Genomic DNA, 22,087 nt, shown 5'->3' with positions numbered 1-22,087 from the left:
CGCTTTTGGCGGGCACCCACCGAGAAAGGAATAACGCCAGATTTAGGAAGCTGTCTGAGGTCTGCAAAGTCTGTAACAGGTGACTGAACTGTCCCATGTATAAAGAGACTGACCAAGTCAAAGAGATGTATATATATATATATATATACACACACTGAATAAGGGGACATACCCAAAATTATACAAAGATACAAAAATAATTTATTTCAATTAATTAGTGACCGCAACACATAAGGACATACACAAGGGGGTGAGTTAAAATCAACACAAAAGAGCGGTGTGTTACAAATGGAGACCCACTTAACATGGATATAATGTATCATACATATAAACATGGGCTCATCAGAAAACAGAGTTTAAAATGCTCAGAAAAAATCTCAAATAATGGGTTAATATGATGGAAACCAGTATATATACCAGCAGTAGTAAGAGAATTAACTTATAGTGCCGTGACAACTATATCAAAGATCATTTATGCATATTATAATCTGTCAAAGTTAGACATAGAAGGAGCATAAAACGATCAAAAAGAGATGTAGGTGTTAGCATATAAGGGAAAAATTTCCATATGCACATAAAGTTACAGTTTGTCAGATGAAAGACACATATTATAAAGGGCACCAATTGATACAAAGAGTAATGCAAATTGCACTGCAGGTGTAAACCCATGATAATAGAAGGAGCATTGTGGTCAAAGCAGCAACTAATCAAGAGGCAAGATTGCCATGAATACTATGGTTTTGCATACTGCTGAATGGCAAACAATGACCGCAGCAAAGCTGCTAACCCTGTAAATGACCGGAGAACTAGACCGGAGAGACCCAGGGATGTTACCAACCAAGTGAAATCGCCAGACAGGAACACACCGCCCCCACCTCGACGCGCGTTTCGCAACTGCTTCGTCGGGAGGTGTAGGGGCTGTGTGTCTGAATCCTTAAGAGCCCCCAGTGAGCCGCTCACTAACCTATCGCGGCGCATCAGCGATGCCCGTCCCACACCGCACGCTGGAGTCAAGGCAATCATGATGCATACTGCAATCACGAGAGCCATGTGGACGCCAGGTGCGGCGGGGAGAAGCATACACGAGCCGCTGCGCGCACAGGCAGGAAGCTGGAATCACCATGTCAAGATCGGGCAAAGTAAGGGCAAACCAAGTGGGAACAATGAAGAATTTCTTATTGCCAGCTGCAGTGTGTGCACAACACAGCGCATGTGATGAATATGAAAGTGTTTTGAAGCAGCTTCAACAAGATCCTCTAATCCTAAAGTATCATTTTGCTGTTCTCCTGTTGTAATATCTGCTTGTTCCTCAGTTACATGAGCAGCGCTGTGGCTCCATCTCACACATACTGAATGCTACATTCTCTTCTAGCTGTTGTGCATTACTCTCATTCATCAGTGTAATTGTACTTATGTGTGAAGCATTGTTCGTTACAATGGTAAGAACCTGCTCTTTTTTCCCGTTCCTAATCTTGCAGAACTTTTTCCACTAAGGCCTGGAGAAACTGGCTGCTGTGATGAGCTTTACTATCTGTTACTGCCGGTGACTTACTAACAATTTCTTCCTTGTCACAAACATGTCGATATCATTATATTATATCTTTTAGGAGGCGGCGTTAGTCAATTCTATACAGACTCCGACTCCACAGCCCTGCAGAACAAGATGAGATCCAGCAGCATACACACACACACACACACACACACACACACGATGAGATCCAGCAGCAGACTATCACACACACGGGATGAGATCCAGCAGCAGACTATCACACACACGGGATGAGATCCAGCAGCAGACTATCACACACACGGGATGAGATCCAGCAGCAGACTATCACACACACGGGATGAGATCCAGCAGCAGACTATCACACACACGGGATGAGATCCAGCAGACCATCACACACACGGGATGAGATCCAGCAGACTAACACACACACGGGATGAGATCCAGCAGACCAACACACACACGGGATGAGATCCAGCAGCAGACTATCACACACACGGGATGAGATCCAGCAGAGTATCACACACACGGGATGAGATCCAGCAGACCATCACACACACGGGATGAGATCCAGCAGACCATCACACACACGGGATGAGATCCAGCAGACCAACACACACACGGGATGAGATCCAGCAGACCATCACACACACGGGATGAGATCCAGCAGACCATCACACAAACGGGATGAGATCCAGCAGACCATCACACACACGGGATGAGATCCAGCAGACTAACACACACACGGGATGAGATCCAGCAGACTATCACACACACGGGATGAGATCCAGCAGAGTATCACACACACGGGATGAGATCCAGCAGACCATCACACACACGGGATGAGATCCAGCAGACCAACACACACACGGGATGAGATCCAGCAGCAGACTATCACACACACGGGATGAGATCCAGCAGAGTATCACACACACGGGATGAGATCCAGCAGACCATCACACACACGGGATGAGATCCAGCAGACCATCACACACACGGGATGAGATCCAGCAGACCATCACACACACGGGATGAGATCCAGCAGACCAACACACACACGGGATGAGATCCAGCAGACCATCACACACACGGGATGAGATCCAGCAGACCATCACACAAACGGGATGAGATCCAGCAGACCATCACACACACGGGATGAGATCCAGCAGACCATCACACACACGGGATGAGATCCAGCAGACCATCACACACACGGGATGAGATCCAGCAGACCATCACACACACGGGATGAGATCCAGCAGACCAACACACACACGGGATGAGATCCAGCAGACCATCACACACACGGGATGAGATCCAGCAGACCATCACACAAACGGGATGAGATCCAGCAGACCATCACACACACGGGATGAGATCCAGCAGACTAACACACACACGGGATGAGATCCAGCAGACTATCACACACACGGGATGAGATCCAGCAGACTAACACACACACGGGATGAGATCCAGCAGACTATCACACACACGGGATGAGATCCAGCAGACTATCACACACACGGGATGAGATCCAGCAGACTATCACACACACGGGATGAGATCCAGCAGACTATCACACACACGGGATGAGATCCAGCAGACTATCACACACACGGGATGAGATCCAGCAGACTATCACACACACGGGATGAGATCCAGCAGACTATCACACACACGGGATGAGATCCAGCAGACTATCACACACACGGGATGAGATCCAGCAGACTATCACACACACGGGATGAGATCCAGCAGACTATCACACACACGGGATGAGATCCAGCAGACTATCACACACACGGGATGAGATCCAGCAGACTATCACACACACGGGATGAGATCCAGCAGACTATCACACACACGGGATGAGATCCAGCAGACTATCACACACACGGGATGAGATCCAGCAGACTATCACACACACGGGATGAGATCCAGCAGACTATCACACACACGGGATGAGATCCAGCAGACTATCACACACACGGGATGAGATCCAGCAGACTATCACACACACGGGATGAGATCCAGCAGACCATCACACACACGGGATGAGATCCAGCAGACCATCACACACACGGGATGAGATCCAGCAGACCATCGCACACACGGGATGAGATCCAGCAGACTATCGCACACACGGGATGAGATCCAGCAGAGTATCACACACACACACACAGGATGAGATCCAGCAGAGTATCGCACACACAGGATGAGAGCCAGCAGAGTATCACACACACACAGGATGAGATCCAGCAGAGTATCACACACACAGGATGAGATCCAGCAGAGTATCACACACACACAGGATGAGATCCAGCAGAGTATCACACACACAGGATGAGATCCAGCAGAGTATCGCACACACAGGATGAGATACAGCAAGTATCGCACACACAGGATGAGATCCAGCAGAGTATCGCACACACAGGATGAGATCCAGCAGAGTATCGCACACACAGGATGAGATACAGCAGAGTATCGCACACACAGGATGAGATACAGCAGAGTATCGCACACACAGGATGAGATACAGCAGAGTATCGCACACACAGGATGAGATACAGCAGAGTATCGCACACACAGGATGAGATACAGCAGAGTATCGCACACACAGGATGAGATACAGCAGAGTATCGCACACACAGGATGAGATTGTGACGGGGTGTACAGCAGAGCAAGGAGAGACAACAGGCCGAGGAACGATCCAACAGGTTTATTCACAAGAACACTGGAACAGCACACGATAAGTCCACGTAAAACAGATTCGGGGGCCCTTCCCGACAATCCTCGGACCGGATTACAAAGCAATCGTCCTTACAGTAGTCCAAAGAGTTCCACACAATCCCACGGGCCGCCACACAGGCCTAGCTCCGTCCGTGTCCACAGCCACACAGGCTGGAGCTCCTGCTCCCTTCAAGTTTCAGCTCACTCTGCCTGAATCTCCCAGGTAAGCAGAGTTTACACTAGTTGGACTCTAGGCCCACCTCCCCCTACTCCCAGGGATGGAAGTGCCTCAAGAGGATATAACCTTGCATTTTAGGGGGTGATTACCTACAACAATAGAAATGTACACAGAAGTAGTTCAAATAAGACAATGAACCCAGCTTGAAATAGGAATCTGTACAGCATATACAGTGAGAGGGTAAATTACATCTTCACAGAGATACAGCAGAGTATCGCACACACAGGATGAGATACAGCAGAGTATCGCACACACAGGATGAGATACAGCAGAGTATCGCACACACAGGATGAGATCCAGCAGAGTATCGCACACACAGGATGAGATCCAGCAGAGTATCGCACACACAGGATGAGATCCAGCAGAGTATCGCACACACGGGATGAGATCCAGCAGACCATCACACACACGGGATGAGATCCAGCAGACCATCACACACACGGGATGAGATCCAGCAGACCATCACACACACGGGATGAGATCCAGCAGACCATCACACACACGGGATGAGATCCAGCAGACCATCACACACACGGGATGAGATCCAGCAGACTATCACACACACGGGATGAGATCCAGCAGACCATCACACACACGGGATGAGATCCAGCAGACTATCACACACACGGGATGAGATCCAGCAGACCATCACACACACGGGATGAGATCCAGCAGACCATCACACACACGGGATGAGATCCAGCAGACTATCGCACACACGGGATGAGATCCAGCAGACTATCGCACACACGGGATGAGATCCAGCAGAGTATCACACACACAGGATGAGATCCAGCAGAGTATCACACACACAGGATGAGATCCAGCAGAGTATCGCACACACAGGATGAGATCCAGCAGAGTATCGCACACACAGGATGAGATCCAGCAGACTATCGCACACACAGGATGAGATCCAGCAGACTATCGCACACACAGGATGAGATCCAGCAGACTATCGCACACACAGGATGAGATCCAGCAGACTATCGCACACACAGGATGAGATCCAGCAGACTATCGCACACACAGGATGAGATCCAGCAGACTATCGCACACACAGGATGAGATCCAGCAGACCATCACACACACAGGATGAGATCCAGCAGAGTATCGCACACACAGGATGAGATCCAGCAGACTATCACACATGGGATGAGATCCAGCAGAGTATCACACACACGGGATGAGATCCAGCAGACCATCACACACACGGGATGAGATCCAGCAGACTATCACACACACGGGATGAGATCCAGCAGACCATCACACACACGGGATGAGATCCAGCAGACCATCACACACACGGGATGAGATCCAGCAGACCATCGCACACACGGTATGAGATCCAGCAGAGTATCGCACACACAGGATGAGAGCCAGCAGACTATCACACGGGATGAGATCCAGCAGAGTATCGCACACACAGGATGAGAGCCAGCAGACTATCACACGGGATGAGATCCAGCAGACCATCGCACACACAGGATGAGATCCAGCAGACTATCACACACACAGGATGAGATCCAGCAGAGTATCACACACACAGGATGAGATCCAGCAGAGTATCACGCACACACAGGATGAGATCCAGCAGAGTATCACGCACACACAGGATGAGATACAGCAGAGTATCGCGCACACACAGGATGAGATCCAGCAGAGTATCGCACACACACAGGATGAGATCCAGCAGAGTATCGCACACACAGGATGAGATCCAGCAGAGTATCACACACACACACAGGATGAGATCCAGCAGAGTATCACACACACAGGATGAGATGCAGCAGAGTATCACACACACAGGATGAGATCCAGCAGAGTATCACACACACACACAGGATGAGATCCAGCAGAGTAACACACACACACAGGATGAGATCCAGCAGAGTATCACACACACACACACACACACACACAGGATGAGATCCAGCAGAGTATCACACACACAGGATGAGATACAGCAGAGTATCACACACACACGGGATGAGATCCAGCAGAGTATCACACACACACGGGATGAGATCCAGCAGACTATCACACACACGGGATGAGATCCAGCAGACCATCACACACACGGGATGAGATCCAGCAGACCATCACACACACGGGATGAGATCCAGCAGACCATCGCACACACGGTATGAGATCCAGCAGAGTATCGCACACACAGGATGAGAGCCAGCAGAGTATCACACACACACAGGATGAGATCCAGCAGAGTATCACACACACAGGATGAGATCCAGCAGAGTATCACACACACAGGATGAGATCCAGCAGAGTATCACGCACACACAGGATGAGATACAGCAGAGTATCGCGCACACACAGGATGAGATACAGCAGAGTATCGCACACACACAGGATGAGATCCAGCAGAGTATCGCACACACAGGATGAGATACAGCAGAGTATCGCACACACAGGATGAGATACAGCAGAGTATCACACACACACACAGGATGAGATGCAGCAGAGTATCACACACACAGGATGAGATGCAGCAGAGTATCACACACACAGGATGAGATGCAGCAGAGTATCACACACACAGGATGAGATCCAGCAGAGTATCACACACACACACAGGATGAGATCCAGCAGAGTATCACACACACACACAGGATGAGATCCAGCAGAGTATCACACACACACACACACACACACACACACACACAGGATGAGATCCAGCAGAGTATCACACACACAGGATGAGATACAGCAAGTATCGCACACACACGGGATGAGATCCAGCAGAGTATCACACACACACGGGATGAGATCCAGCAGAGTATCACACACACACACAGGATGAGATCCAGCAGAGTATCACACACACAGGATGAGATCCAGCAGAGTATCACACACACACACACACAGGATGAGATCCAGCAGAGTATCGCACACACAGGATGAGATCCAGCAGAGTATCACACACACAGGATGAGATCCAGCAGAGTATCACACACACACGGGATGAGATACAGCAGAGTATCACACACACACAGGATGAGATCCAGCAGAGTATCGCACACACAGGATGAGATCCAGCAGAGTATCACACACACAGGATGAGATCCAGCAGAGTATCACACACACAGGATGAGATCCAGCAGAGTATCACACACACACAGGATGAGATCCAGCAGAGTATCACACACACACAGGATGAGATCCAGCAGAGTATCGCACACACACAGGATGAGATCCAGCAGAGTATCGCACACACAGGATGAGATACAGCAGAGTATCACACACACAGGATGAGATACAGCAGAGTATCACACAGAGGACAGGATGAGATACAGCAGAGTATCACACACACAGGATGAGATCCAGCAGAGTATCACACACACAGGATGAGATCCAGCAGAGTATCACACACACACACACACAGGATGAGATCCAGCAGAGTATCGCACACACAGGATGAGATCCAGCAGAGTATCACACACACACACACAGGATGAGATCCAGCAGAGTATCGCACACACAGGATGAGATCCAGCAGAGTATCACACACACACGGGATGAGATACAGCAGAGTATCACACACACACAGGATGAGATCCAGCAGAGTATCGCACACACAGGATGAGATCCAGCAGAGTATCACACACACAGGATGAGATCCAGCAGAGTATCACACACACACGGGATGAGATCCAGCAGAGTATCACACACACAGGATGAGATCCAGCAGAGTATCACACACACACGGGATGAGATACAGCAGAGTATCACACACACACGGGATGAGATACAGCAGAGTATCACACACACAGGATGAGATACAGCAGAGTATCACACACACAGGATGAGATACAGCAGAGTATCACACACACAGGATGAGATCCAGCAGAGTATCACACACACAGGATGAGATCCAGCAGACTATCACACACACGGGATGAGATCCAGCAGAGTATCACACACACAGGATGAGATCCAGCAGAGTATCACACACACACACACACAGGATGAGATCCAGCAGAGTATCGCACACACAGGATGAGATCCAGCAGAGTATCACACACACACACACACACAGGATGAGATCCAGCAGAGTATCGCACACACAGGATGAGATCCAGCAGAGTATCACACACACACGGGATGAGATACAGCAGAGTATCACACACACACAGGATGAGATCCAGCAGAGTATCGCACACACAGGATGAGATCCAGCAGAGTATCACACACACAGGATGAGATCCAGCAGAGTATCACACACACACGGGATGAGATCCAGCAGAGTATCACACACACAGGATGAGATCCAGCAGAGTATCACACACACACGGGATGAGATACAGCAGAGTATCACACACACACGGGATGAGATACAGCAGAGTATCACACACACAGGATGAGATACAGCAGAGTATCACACACACAGGATGAGATACAGCAGAGTATCACACACACAGGATGAGATCCAGCAGAGTATCACACACACAGGATGAGATCCAGCAGACTATCACACACACGGGATGAGATCCAGCAGAGTATCACACACACAGGATGAGATCCAGCAGAGTATCACACACACACACACACAGGATGAGATCCAGCAGAGTATCGCACACACAGGATGAGATCCAGCAGAGTATCACACACACAGGATGAGATCCAGCAGAGTATCACACACACACAGGATGAGATCCAGCAGAGTATCGCACACACAGGATGAGATACAGCAGAGTATCGCACACACAGGATGAGATACAGCAGAGTATCACACAGAGGACGGGATAAGAAACAGCAGAGTATCACACACACACGATGAGATCCAGCAGAGTATCACACACACAGGATGAGATCCAGCAGAGTATCACACACACACAGGATGAGATCCAGCAGAGTATCGCACACACAGGATGAGATACAGCAGAGTATCGCACACACGGGATGAGATACAGCAGAGTATCACACAGAGGACGGGATAAGAAACAGCAGAGTATCACACACACACGATGAGATCCAGCAGAGTATCACACACACACACAGGATGAGATACAGCAGAGTATCACACACGGTGCTGTGTCCATATTACAGCGGGACAATACAGCAGCCTCCGGCCACACCCTCCCACGTGGGAGCCGCGCGCTGATTGGTTGCTATGGGCGATCTCTGCTCAGCCGCGCACTGATCTTTTCTTCACCCTCACAGGGACTTTTTTTTCCGGTGTAACCGTTCCTCACGAATCTCGCAAATTTGGCCGCCACTACCGGATCAGAATCGCCTCTGTACTCACAGACCGGAGCCCCGGCCTAGTATATCTGATCAATTCATCACCTCCGGAGCGGCAGCCTGTGAGACCAGAGTCCGGGCACACAGCCCGCGGAGGGGCATAGCCGGAGGGGGCTCGTCACACCGGCAGCGGGCGCAGGCTGCGACACCCGGCCGATCGGATAAGATCAATGTGTATGAGGAACTCACTCACTCACTCACTCACTCACTCACTCACTCACTCACTCACTCACTCACTCACTCACTCACTCTCACGCGCGGTTTCCTTCCGCCGTCCTTTTTATAGCCCACCCGGCTTTTGTAGCTCCGCCCACCAGGCTCCTAAGCACGTCATCGCCGCCATCTTTGTTACGGGCAGCGCGCCTTTTCTTCATCCCGTTACTCGGTAGTGTTCGGTGCTGAGTCCCCGGCGGCGTCGTCATCTCCTCGTCCCGTGCATGGCAAGCAGCGTTCTGTAGAGCTCGGGTGACGGTACACGGTGTAGCGGCTGTTTGCCCATGAGTAAGATGGCGCCTGTGGGCGGAGGTTAGCCCCGCCCATCAGGCGGCGGAGGGATCTGGTACGTCAGCGCTGCTGTGTGGGCGTGTCTCGCCGGCTTCTCTCTCCCTTTATAACCGGCATCCGCGGAGTGAACATCTCCCCGCACATCCGCAGCCCGGACACGAGCGAATCGGCGACACAGCGCAGACATGCCAGGCTTCAACGACCGAGACCGCGGCCGCGACAGAGGGTAAGTGCGGCGCCGCCTCAGCGGACACCGGGGTTATATTGTGGGGGACGGCGGCTTTTATTATCTCTGGCGGGAGGGTGTGGGGGTTGTGTGCTCGTGTGACTGCCGTTTCTGGCGGTCGGTGCCGGCTCCGGGCGGCTGTGACCGTTACTGGCGGGCGCGGAGGCTCCACCATGCGGCGGCGGAAACTCACAAAATGCCGGCTCTTTGTCTGAGCGCAAAATGGCGGCGGTGACGGGGGAGGGGCGGCACGTGCGGCATGCAGATGAGCCGCCGTAATTACTGGAGCGCTGCGCCTCCGCCGTATATACCGGCCGCTGAGGAGAATCTCCACACGCCCGGCTGTGAGGGAGGGAAAGCGCGGGAAGTCACCGAAGCCCCCAACTGAGGAGACCGGCGCCCGGGGGAGAGCTGGAGACCGGTGCCCGAGGGGGGGGGGGAACTGATGGGACCGGTGAAGAGATTAACGGCCGTACGAGGAAACCGGCGCCGAGAGCGGCCGCGGAGGGAGCGCGAGGAAGCATCGAGAAGACCAACGGCCGGGGAGGAGGCGGCACTGAGGGAAAGCCCCGAGTGCGGCAACCGGCACCGCACCACGTGACTCATCCCCGCGTCACGCGGCCACTGACGTCACCGCCGAGACCAGGCAGTTAGTCATCATTAACCCCTCAGTGTCTACATGGCTGACGACAGGGAGTGATAACAGTAATAGTACTCTCCTATCCTAGTCTCCCCAGTAATGGCTGATAACAGGGAGTAATTGCATTCACCTTTCCTACAGTCTCCTCCCCCAGTAATGGCTGATAACAGGGAGTAATTCACCTTTCCTACAGTCTCCCTCCCCCCCAGTAATGGCTGATAACAGGGAGTAATAGTACTCACCTTTCCTACAGACTCCTCCCCCAGTAATGGCTGATAACAGGGAGTAATTGCATTCACCTTTCCTACAGTCTCCTCCCCCAGTAATGGCTGATAACAGGGAGTAATAGTACTCTCCTATCCTAGTCTCCCCAGTAATGGCTGATAACAGGGAGTAATAGTACTCTCCTATCCTAGTCTCCCCAGTAATTGCTGATAACAGGGAGTAATTGTATTCACCTTTCCTACAGACTCCTCCCCCAGTAATGGCTGATAACAGGGAGTAATTCACCTTTCCTACAGTCTCCCTCCCCCCCAGTAATGGCTGATAACAGGGAGTAATAGTACTCACCTTTCCTACAGACTCCTCCCCCAGTAATGGCTGATAACAGGGAGTAATTGTATTCACCTTTCCTACAGACTCCTCCCCCCCCCCAGTAATGGCTGATAACAGGGAGTAATTCACCTTTCCTACAGTCTCCCTCCCCCCCAGTAATGGCTGATAACAGGGAGTAATAGCTTGTATTCACCTGTCCTACAGTCTCCCCCCCAGTAATGGCTGATAACAGGGAGTAATTGTATTCACCATTCCTAGTGTCTCCTCCCCCAGTAATGGCTGATAACAGGGAGCAATAGCTTGTACTCACCTGTCCTACAGTCTCCTCCCCGGTAGCGGCTGTTGCTGTGTGGTTTTCGGTGTGTGGCCCTTTAAGCTGAGGTGGCGGTTTCCTGGTATTGCTGGACATCTTGTTCTGTTTCTGGGAAGTTTCCCTCGCGCCTCTTGCGTCACAGCTCGGTCTCCCCTGCTTCCTCCTGTGTGGGGTGCACTTAGTGTATGATTACTCTACAGTGTTGGGGTCTCCGTTTCTCTCGGGGGTGGTGGGGGGCTCTTTCTTCCGGTGTCCTCAGCAGTGTTGGGGTCTCCGCTCTCTCTCTCGGGGGTGGTGGGAGGTCTTGGTTCCTGTGTCCTCAGCAGTGTTGGGGTCTCCGTTTCTCTCGGTGGTGGTGGGAGCTCTTGGTTCCTGTGTCCTCAGCAGTGTTGGGGTCTCTGCTCTCTCTCTCAGGGGTGGTGGGAGGTCTTGGTTCCTGTGTCCTCTGCAGTGTTGGGGTCTCTACTTTCTCTCGGGGGTGGTGGGAGCTCTTGGTTCCTGTGTCCTCTGCAGTGTTGGGGTCTCTGCTTTCTCTCGGGGGTGGTGGTGGGGGCTCTTGCTTCCTGTGTCCTCAGCAGTGTTGGGGTCTCTGCTTTCTCTCGGGGGTGGTGGTGGGGGCTCTTGCTTCCTGTGTCCTCAGCAGTGTTGGGGTCTCTGCTTTCTCTCGGGGGTGGTGGTCGGGGCTCTTGGTTCCTGTGTCCTCAGCAGTGTTGGGGTCTCTGCTTTCTCTCGGGGGTGGTGGTCGGGGCTCTTGGTTCCTGTGTCCTCAGCAGTGTTGGGGTCTCTGCTTTCTCTCAGGGGTGGTGGGAGCTCTTGGTTCCTGTGTCCTCAGCAGTGTTGGGGTCTCCGCTCTCGGTGGTGGTGGGAGCTCTTGGTTCCTGTGTCCTCAGCAGTGTTGGGGTCTCTGCTCTCTCTCTCAGGGGTGGTGGGAGGTCTTGGTTCCTGTGTCCTCTGCAGTGTTGGGGTCTCTACTTTCTCTCGGGGGTGGTGGGAGCTCTTGGTTCCTGTGTCCTCTGCAGTGTTGGGGTCTCTGCTTTCTCTCGGGGGTGGTGGTGGGGGCTCTTGCTTCCTGTGTCCTCAGCAGTGTTGGGGTCTCTGCTTTCTCTCGGGGGTGGTGGTGGGGGCTCTTGCTTCCTGTGTCCTCAGCAGTGTTGGGGTCTCTGCTTTCTCTCGGGGGTGGTGGTCGGGGCTCTTGGTTCCTGTGTCCTCAGCAGTGTTGGGGTCTCTGCTTTCTCTCGGGGGTGGTTGTCGGGGCTCTTGGTTCCTGTGTCCTCAGCAGTGTTGGGGTCTCTGCTTTCTCTCGGGGGTGGTGGTCGGGGCTCTTGGTTCCTGTGTCCTCAGCAGTGTTGGGGTCTCTGCTCTCTCTCTCAGGGGTGGTGGGAGGTCTTGGTTACTGTGTCCTCAGCAGTGTTGGGGTCTCCGCTCTCTCTCTCTCAGGGGTGGTGGAGACTTTGTTCCTGTGTCCTCAGCAGTGTTGGGGTCTCCGCTCTCTCTCGGGGGTGGTGGTCGGGGCTCTTGGTTCCTGTGTCCTCAGCAGTGTTGGGGTCTCTACTTTCTCTCGGGGGTGGTGGGAGCTCTTGGTTCCTGTGTCCTCTGCAGTGTTGGGGTCTCTGCTTTCTCTCGGGGGTGGTGGTGGGGGCTCTTGCTTCCTGTGTCCTCAGCAGTGTTGGGGTCTCTGCTTTCTCTCGGGGGTGGTGGTCGGGGCTCTTGGTTCCTGTGTCCTCAGCAGTGTTGGGGTCTCTGCTTTCTCTCGGGGGTGGTGGTCGGGGCTCTTGGTTCCTGTGTCCTCAGCAGTGTTGGGGTCTCTGCTTTCTCTCGGGGGTGGTGGTCGGGGCTCTTGGTTCCTGTGTCCTCAGCAGTGTTGGGGTCTCTGCTCTCTCTCTCAGGGGTGGTGGGAGGTCTTGGTTACTGTGTCCTCAGCAGTGTTGGGGTCTCCGCTCTCTCTCTCTCAGGGGTGGTGGAGACTCTTTGTTCCTGTGTCCTCAGCAGTGTTGGGGTCTCCGCTCTCTCTCGGGGGTGGTGGTCGGGGCTCTTGGTTCCTGTGTCCTCAGCAGTGTTGGGGTCTCTACTTTCTCTCGGGGGTGGTGGGAGCTCTTGGTTCCTGTGTCCTCTGCAGTGTTGGGGTCTCTGCTTTCTCTCGGGGGTGGTGGTCGGGGCTCTTGGTTACTGTGTCCTCAGCAGTGTTGGGGTCTCCGCTCTCTCTGTCTCGGGGGTGGTGGGAGGTCTTTGTTCCTGTGTCCTCAGCAGTGTTGGGGTCTCTGCTTTCTCTCGGGGGTGGTGGTCGGGGCTCTTGGTTACTGTGTCCTCAGCAGTGTTGGGGTCTCTGCTTTCTCTCGTGGGTGGTGGTCGGGGCTCTTGGTTCCTGTGTCCTCAGCAGTGTTGGGGTCTCTGCTTTCTCTCAGGGGTGGTGGAGACTCTTGGTTCCTGTGTCCTCAGCAGTGTTGGGGTCTCCGCTCTCTCTCCGCGGTGGTGGGAGGTCTTGGTTCCTGTGTCCTCAGCAGTGTTGGGGTCTCTGCTTTCTCTCGGGGGTGGTGGTGGGGACTCTTTGTTCCTGTGTCCTCAGCAGTGTTGGGGTCTCTGCTTTCTCTCGGGGGTGGTGGTGGGGACTCTTGGTTCCTGTGTCCTCAGCAGTGTTGGGGTCTCCGCTCTCTCTCGGGGGTGGTGGGAGCTCCTGGTTCCTGTGTCTTCAGCAGTGTTGGGGTCTCCGCTCTCTCTCGGGGTTGGTGGTCGGGGCTCTTGGTTCCTGTGTCTTCAGCAGTGTTGGGGTCTCCGCTCTCTCTCGGGGTTGGTGGTCGGGGCTCTTGGTTCCTGTGTCCTCAGCAGTGTTGGGGTCTCCGTTTCTCTCGGTGGTGGTGGGAGCTCTTGGTTCCTGTGTCCTCAGCAGTGTTGGGGTCTCCCCTCTCGGGGGTGGTAGGAGCTCTTGGTTCCTGTGTCCTCAGCAGTGTTGGGGTCTCCGTTTCTCTCGGGGGTGGTGGGGGGCTCTTGGAGACCCCAACACAGCTGAGGACAGGAACCAAGAGCCCCCCACCACCCCCGAGAGAAACGGAGACCCCAACACTGCTGAGGACACAGGAACCAAGAGCTCCTACCACCCCCCGAGAGAAACGGAGACCCCAACACAGCTGAGGACAGGAACCGTTTCTCTCGGGGGTGGTGGGGGGGCTCTTGGTTCCTGTGTCCTCAGCAGTGTTGGGGTCTCCGCTTTCTCTCGGGGGTGGTCGGGGCTCTTGGTTCCTGTGTCCTCAGCAGTGTTGGGGTCTCCGTTTCTCTCAGGGGTGGTGGGGGGGCTCTTGGTTCCTGTGTCCTCTGCAGTGTTGGGGTCTCCGCTTCTCTCGGGGTTGGTGGGGGCTCTTGGTTCCTGTGTCCTCAGCAGTGTTGGGGTCTCTGCTTTCTCTTAGGGGGTGTTGGGAGCTCTTGGTTCCTAAGAGAAAGCAGAGACCCCAACACTGCTGAGGACACAGGAACCAAGAGCCCCCACCACCCCCGAGAGAAACGGAGACCCCAACACAGCTGAGGACAGGAACCAATTGCCCTCACCATCCTGTGTCCTCAGCAGTGTTGGGGGCTCAGTTTCTCTCGGGGGTGGTGGGGGGCTCTTGGTTCCTGTGTCCTCAGCAGTGTTGGGGTCTCCGTTTCTCTCAGGGGTGGTGGGGGGCTCTTGGTTCCTGTGTCCTCAGCAGTGTTGGGGTCTCCGTTTCTCTCAGGGGTGGTCGGGGCTCTTGGTTCCTGTATCCTCTGCAGTGTTGGGGTCTCCGCTTCTCTCGGGGTTGGTGGGGGCTCTTGGTTCCTGTGTCCTCTGCAGTGTTGGGGTCTCCGCTTCTCTCGGGGTTGGTGGGGGCTCTTGGTTCCTGTGTCCTCTGCAGTGTTGGGGTCTCCGCTTCTCTCGGGGTTGGTGGGGGCTCTTGGTTCCTGTGTCCTCAGCAGTGTTGGGGTCTCCGCTCTCGGGGGTGGTAGGAGCTCTTGGTTCCTGTGTCCTCTGCAGTGCTGGGATCTCTGCTTGCTCACAGTTCTGGGCCGTCTGCTCAGTGTCACAGCTGAGCTTGCGTTGCAGTGTCGGGGCAGTTGGTTGCTCACGCTTCTCTGCTCCCGCAGGTTTGGCGGTGCTCCTCGCTTTGGAGGTAACAGAGGACCATCAGGGAAGTTTGGGAACCCAGGGGAGCGGCTGGTGAAGAAGAAATGGAACCTGGAGCAGCTGCCCAAGTTCGAGAAGAATTTCTACCAGGAGGCTCCGGATGTGGCGCACCGCACTGCGGTAAGTTGGGGGAGGGGCTGCTGCTGCCGCCATCTTGCTCCACCCGTGCCGGGTTCTTATCAGGTTCTGTCTTTTGTTTTTGCAGCAAGATAGTGAGCAATATCGGAGGAGTAAAGAGATCACCGTCCGTGGCCACAACTGCCCCAAACCCATCCTGCAGTTCCACGAGTCCAACTTCCCAGGTACGTCCCTCCCCGGTCACCAGGGCTCCCCTCCTGTGTGCTCGGGCTGTCTCCTGTCGCTCTTCCATCTTTGTTTTCTTCTTCTTTCCCCTTTGTGCTTTTCCGTTCTCCTTTCTCGGCTGCTCACGCTCCTCTTCTCCCCTTACAGCCAGTATCATGGAGGTGGTGAAGCGCCAGAACTTCACAGAACCCACCCCCATCCAGAGCCAGGGCTGGCCAGTGGCCCTCAGCGGGCTGGATATGGTCGGCGTTGCTATGACCGGATCTGGGAAGACTTTGTCGGTAAGTTGGGTGGTGGCCCTTGTGTTGGGGGATGGGTTGTACCGGGCACTCCAGGGCAGGACTGACTCTCCTCTTCCCACAGTACCTGCTCCCCGGCATCGTCCACATCAATCACCAGCCATTTCTGCAGAGAGGAGATGGGCCGATTGTAAGTATCCTCTGAACTTGGGGGTGGGGGAGGGGAGGTGACTAGAAGGACCCCAACCTCCTACATTACCGGTCTACTGTCCTTCCACAGCTCCTGGTGCTGGCGCCTACTCGAGAGCTGGCCCAGCAGGTGCAGCAGGTGGCTGCAGAGTATGGCAGGGCATGCCGCCTGAAGTCCACTTGTATCTATGGTGGAGCCCCAAAGGGACCACAGCTGCGGGACCTGGAGAGAGGTGAGTGTGCCCCCTGCTGGGCAGGACGGGGCAGAGTGCACCCCCACCAGGCAGGGCCAGGTTAATCTATACTCAGACTAATGCCATCCGATGCCCTCACAGGTGTGGAGATCTGCATCGCCACCCCCGGCCGGCTCATCGACTTCCTGGAAGCCGGAAAGACCAACCTGAACCGCTGCACATACCTGGTGCTGGATGAGGCCGACCGCATGCTGGACATGGGCTTCGAGCCGCAGATCCGCAAGATCGTGGACCAGATCAGGGTGAGTGTGGCCCGGTGTGTGCTCATATGGGGGGTAGGGGAGGGTGATGCATAATCTGACCTGTGACCGTCTGTGCAGCCCGACAGACAGACGCTGATGTGGAGTGCCACATGGCCCAAGGAGGTGCGGCAGCTGGCGGAGGACTTCCTGAAAGACTACGTCCACATCAACATTGGCGCCCTAGAGCTTAGCGCCAACCACAACATCCTGCAGATAGTGGACGTGTGCAACGACTGCGAGAAGGATGACAAGTAAGACCGCTGCCCCGCTCACTACTCCTTGCTTGCCTCGGCCCCCCCCGCTCACTCTCTTGCCTCCTCCTCGCTTGCCTCAGCCCCCCTGCTCACTCCTCCTCCTCACTTGCCTCTGGGCCCCCCCTCACTCCTCCTCCTCCTCACTTGCCTCGGGGCCCCCCCTCACTCCTCCTCCTCACTTGCCTGGGCCCCCCCTCACTCCTCCTCGCTTGCCTCGGCCCCCTCTCCCGCTCACTCTCTTGCCTCGGCCCCCTCTCCCGCTCACTCTCTTGCCTCGGCCCCCTCTCCCGCTCACTCTCTTGCCTCGGCCCCCTCTCCCGCTCACTCTCTTGCCTCGGCCCCCTCTCCCGCTCACTCTCTTGCCTCGGCCCCCTCTCCCGCTCACTCTCTTGCCTCGGCCCCCTCTCCCGCTCACTCTCTTGCCTCGGCCCCCTCTCCCGCTCACTCTCTTGCCTCGGCCCCCTCTCCCGCTCACTCTCTTGCCTCGGCCCCCTCTCCCGCTCACTCTCTTGCCTCGGCCCCCTCTCCCGCTCACTCTCTTGCCTCGGCCCCCTCTCCCGCTCACTCTCTTGCCTCGGCCCCCTCTCCCGCTCACTCTCTTGCCTCGGCCCCCTCTCCCGCTCACTCTCTTGCCTCGGCCCCCTCTCCCGCTCACTCTCTTGCCTCGGCCCCCTCTCCCGCTCACTCTCTTGCCTCGGCCCCCTCTCCCGCTCACTCTCTTGCCTCGGCCCCCTCTCCCGCTCACTCTCTTGCCTCGGCCCCCTCTCCCGCTCACTCTCTTGCCTCGGCCCCCTCTCCCGCTCACTCTCTTGCCTCGGCCCCCTCTCCCGCTCACTCTCTTGCCTCGGCCCCCTCTCCCGCTCACTCTCTTGCCTCGGCCCCCTCTCCCGCTCACTCTCTTGCCTCGGCCCCCTCTCCCGCTCACTCTCTTGCCTCGGCCCCCTCTCCCGCTCACTCTCTTGCCTCGGCCCCCTCTCCCGCTCACTCTCTTGCCTCGGCCCCCTCTCCCGCTCACTCTCTTGCCTCGGCCCCCTCTCCCGCTCACTCTCTTGCCTCGGCCCCCTCTCCCGCTCACTCTCTTGCCTCGGCCCCCTCTCCCGCTCACTCTCTTGCCTCGGCCCCCTCTCCCGCTCACTCTCTTGCCTCGGCCCCCTCTCCCGCTCACTCTCTTGCCTCGGCCCCCTCTCCCGCTCACTCTCTTGCCTCGGCCCCCTCTCCCGCTCACTCTCTTGCCTCGGCCCCCTCTCCCGCTCACTCTCTTGCCTCGGCCCCCTCTCCCGCTCACTCTCTTGCCTCGGCCCCCTCTCCCGCTCACTCTCTTGCCTCGGCCCCCTCTCCCGCTCACTCTCTTGCCTCGGCCCCCTCTCCCGCTCACTCTTGCCTTGCTCCGCAGGCTCGTCCGGCTGATGGAAGAAATCATGAGTGAGAAGGAGAACAAAACCATCGTGTTCGTGGAGACAAAGAGGCGATGTGACGACCTCACCCGAAGGTTACGTAGAGATGGGTAAGCAGAATAGTGGGTGCAGTCATCATGGCGGGGTGCGCTGTGCTTGGCCCGTCCTCACCCGGTCTTGTGTTGCAGGTGGCCCGCTATGGGCATTCATGGAGATAAGAGCCAGCAGGAGCGTGACTGGGTGCTGAATGGTGAGTGCCGCTCTGGTGGTTGGGTTCCCGGGTTTCTTCTGGTTCTTTGTCTGATGTGTTCTTTGTTTGCAGAGTTTAAGCACGGCAAGTCCCCCATCCTGATCGCCACCGACGTCGCATCCCGCGGCCTAGGTCAGTATAGCGCCCCCTGTGGTGCTCTGCGCTGGTTATTTACATACTTTATACATTTTATTTTTCCTTTTTAAAGAAAGTGTCCTCTGCTTTCTTTAACCTGTGCCTTCTCTGAGTTTTGTTTCTCACCAAGGTGCGGTCTTTATGGCATGGCTAGGCATGACAATCGGAGGACTGGAGGGGGACGGAGGATAAGTCGGCTGGCTGCTCCCAGTCGAGTAGAACGGTGGATAAATTTGCCGCTCATCGTGTGCCAGTAATCTTCAAAAGGCAGAGACTGTAAACAATCCGCCATCCCGTGCGCTCTGCTATTCTGCGCGGTTACTCGTCCGCGGTGAGGCGAGGATCGCGCCATGATTTGCCGGGGGGAGGAGCCTTGTTTTTTTTTTTTTTGTTTCTCTGTTCTAAGCCTTTTGTGGACACGATTGGTGAGTGCTGGCACATGTAGTTCACCATCCTCCCTCGCCTGTAGCGTAGTCGTCATGTCGAGACCTGCCTGAGGGCGACGTAGTTGTCAAGTGAACCCTGGCTTCTTGGGAGCTCTTGCCGAGACGTGTGCACCCCCGAAAAACCCAAAACGTTTCCCGTAACCCTCCCCGATATTACTAGACACGAGGGGGAGTGGTGGTTGTTGGGTCTTGGCAAGAGAGCGAGCTTCTGATGAGTGTGAGGCCCGCGGGCTCAGCTCCTGGGCCCGCCAGTGCAGCACAGGAGGAGGCTGCCGCCACGTTTGGTGGCCGTCCGTGGAGAAGCTGTCAGACGTCACTTGATATTGGTTAGGGGAGTCGGGTAAGGAGTGTCAGGTGATACTGTGTTTGTCCCCTTGTAACCTTTCTTCTTTGCAGCCCTCTTTCCCCCTCGCTGCCGTGCCCCCTCTAACTTGTCTTTCTGGTCTGGCTGTTGTGGTGGGCTCGCCCCTTCCCATCCGCCACACTGCGGCACTTTACAGATGTCGAAGACGTGAAATTTGTCATCAACTATGACTACCCCAACTCCTCCGAGGACTATATCCACCGCATCGGCAGAACGGCCCGCAGCAGCAAAACGGGCACGGCCTACACCTTCTTCACCCCCAATAACATGAAGCAGGTGAACGACCTGATCTCTGTTCTCCGTGAGGCCAACCAGACCATCAACCCCAAGCTGCTCCAGCTGGTGGAGGACCGAGGTAAGCGCGCCATGTGCAGCCTGCGGTCCCGCAGAATGGATCCGTCCTGGGGCGGCTCGAATGGACCAGTTATTTGCAGGGTTGACCTTGGGTGCAGGGTTCTTTATTCCGGGTGGTCAGCTCTTTTCTGCTTTTTCCTCCACAGGGCGCTTTAGAGGCCGAGGAGGAATGAATGACCGTCGTGACCGCTTTTCTTCAGGCAAGAGGGGTTGGGGGGACAGGGAGAACTACAACCGAGGGTTCGGTGCCAAGAGAGACTTCGGAAACAAACCCCAGAACGGATTTGGGGCGCAATCGTATAACGGGAACTCCTACATGTACGGCGCGGCGGCCGCAGCAGCAGCAATGTACCAGCAGAACGGCACCTACCAGAATGGATACGACGCCACACAACAGTACGCAGCCGCCATGCAGAACGGGATGGCCCAGCAAGCCTACGCCTACCCGACAGCCGCCACGGCCACCGCAGCCGCCCCCTCCATGCTGGGATACGCCATGGCGGGGGCCTACCCTCAGTGAGCTGCCGCACAGCCGCCAGTTTGGTTTTAATTTCCTGGTTTTCATACTTGCTCAGTAAATATATATATTTTTTGTTTTTTTGGGACAGGCAGTTATTTAAGTCTGTGCAGGAGCCGCCGCAGGCGCCGCCCGTAGTTGCACTTTCACTATTTAAGTTGACTGTTTCTCGACATTCCTGGAGACGATGACGTTTTAGTTTATTTTCTTTTTTGTACTAGAAGATGCAGCCGGTGATTGACGTCATGTACCGTGAGTGACGTTCTGTCCGGGGGCAGCGCATGGCCCTCAATAAAGACCGTTCAGCTCGAGCAGCGCCTCCTGTCATCATTCTGGGGGGGATAGGGTGTGCGGACCAACCCTCCTGCTACATCTGGGGTCCACAGCCTGTAATACCTTAAATTTACCATAGTCCCACCACAGACAGGGTCTCGAACACTGGCCCACCACAGACAGGGTCTCGAACACTGGCCCACCACAGACAGGGTCTCGAACACTGGCCCACCACAGACAGGGTCTCGAACACTGGCCCACCACAGACAGGGTCTCGAACACTGGCCCACCACAGACAGGGTCTCGAACACTGGCCCACCACAGACAGGGTCTCGAACACTGGCCCACCACAGACAGGGTCTCGAACACTGGCCCACCACAGACAGGGTCTCGAACACTGGCCCACCACAGACAGGGTCTCGAACACTGGCCCACCACAGACAGGGTCTCGAACACTGGCCCACCACAGACAGGGTCTCGAACACTGGCCCACCACAGACAGGGTCTCGAACACTGGCCCACCACAGACAGGGTCTCGAACACTGGCCCACCACAGACAGGGTCTCGAACACTGGCCCACCACAGACAGGGTCTCGAACACTGGCCCACCACAGACAGGGTCTCGAACACTGGCCCACCACAGACAGGGTCTCGAACACTGGCCCACCACAGACAGGGTCTCGAACACTGGCCCACCACAGACAGGGTCTCGAACACTGGCCCACCACAGACAGGGTCTCGAACACTGGCCCACCACAGACAGGGT

General features: G+C 55.3%; 1 protein-coding gene and 1 non-coding gene across 2 annotated transcripts; one reads left to right on the top strand and one right to left on the bottom strand.

Moving 5' to 3' along the window:
- Nucleotides 1–9,714: 9,714 nt before the first annotated feature.
- LOC142313609 (small Cajal body-specific RNA 2) lies at nucleotides 9,715–10,058 on the bottom strand. The gene has a single exon (XR_012754595.1).
- A 265-nt stretch (nucleotides 10,059–10,323) lies between these two features.
- Nucleotides 10,324–21,359, top strand: DDX5 (DEAD-box helicase 5). The gene is made up of 13 exons (XM_075351497.1): nucleotides 10,324–10,467; nucleotides 16,068–16,227; nucleotides 16,313–16,409; nucleotides 16,558–16,691; nucleotides 16,774–16,839; nucleotides 16,930–17,071; nucleotides 17,174–17,334; nucleotides 17,413–17,585; nucleotides 18,982–19,092; nucleotides 19,171–19,232; nucleotides 19,305–19,364; nucleotides 20,314–20,532; nucleotides 20,678–21,359. Exons 1-13 carry the CDS (start codon nucleotides 10,427–10,429, stop codon nucleotides 21,049–21,051), a joined length of 1,800 nt encoding a protein of 599 aa, XP_075207612.1. The 5' UTR covers nucleotides 10,324–10,426; the 3' UTR covers nucleotides 21,052–21,359.
- The last annotated feature ends 728 nt before the right edge of the window (nucleotides 21,360–22,087 follow it).

Source organism: Anomaloglossus baeobatrachus, chromosome 5, assembly GCF_048569485.1.
Source record: "Anomaloglossus baeobatrachus isolate aAnoBae1 chromosome 5, aAnoBae1.hap1, whole genome shotgun sequence".
In the NCBI taxonomy this organism is placed as follows: Eukaryota; Metazoa; Chordata; class Amphibia; order Anura; family Aromobatidae; genus Anomaloglossus; species Anomaloglossus baeobatrachus.
This window is presented reverse-complemented; position numbering and strand designations above follow the sequence as displayed.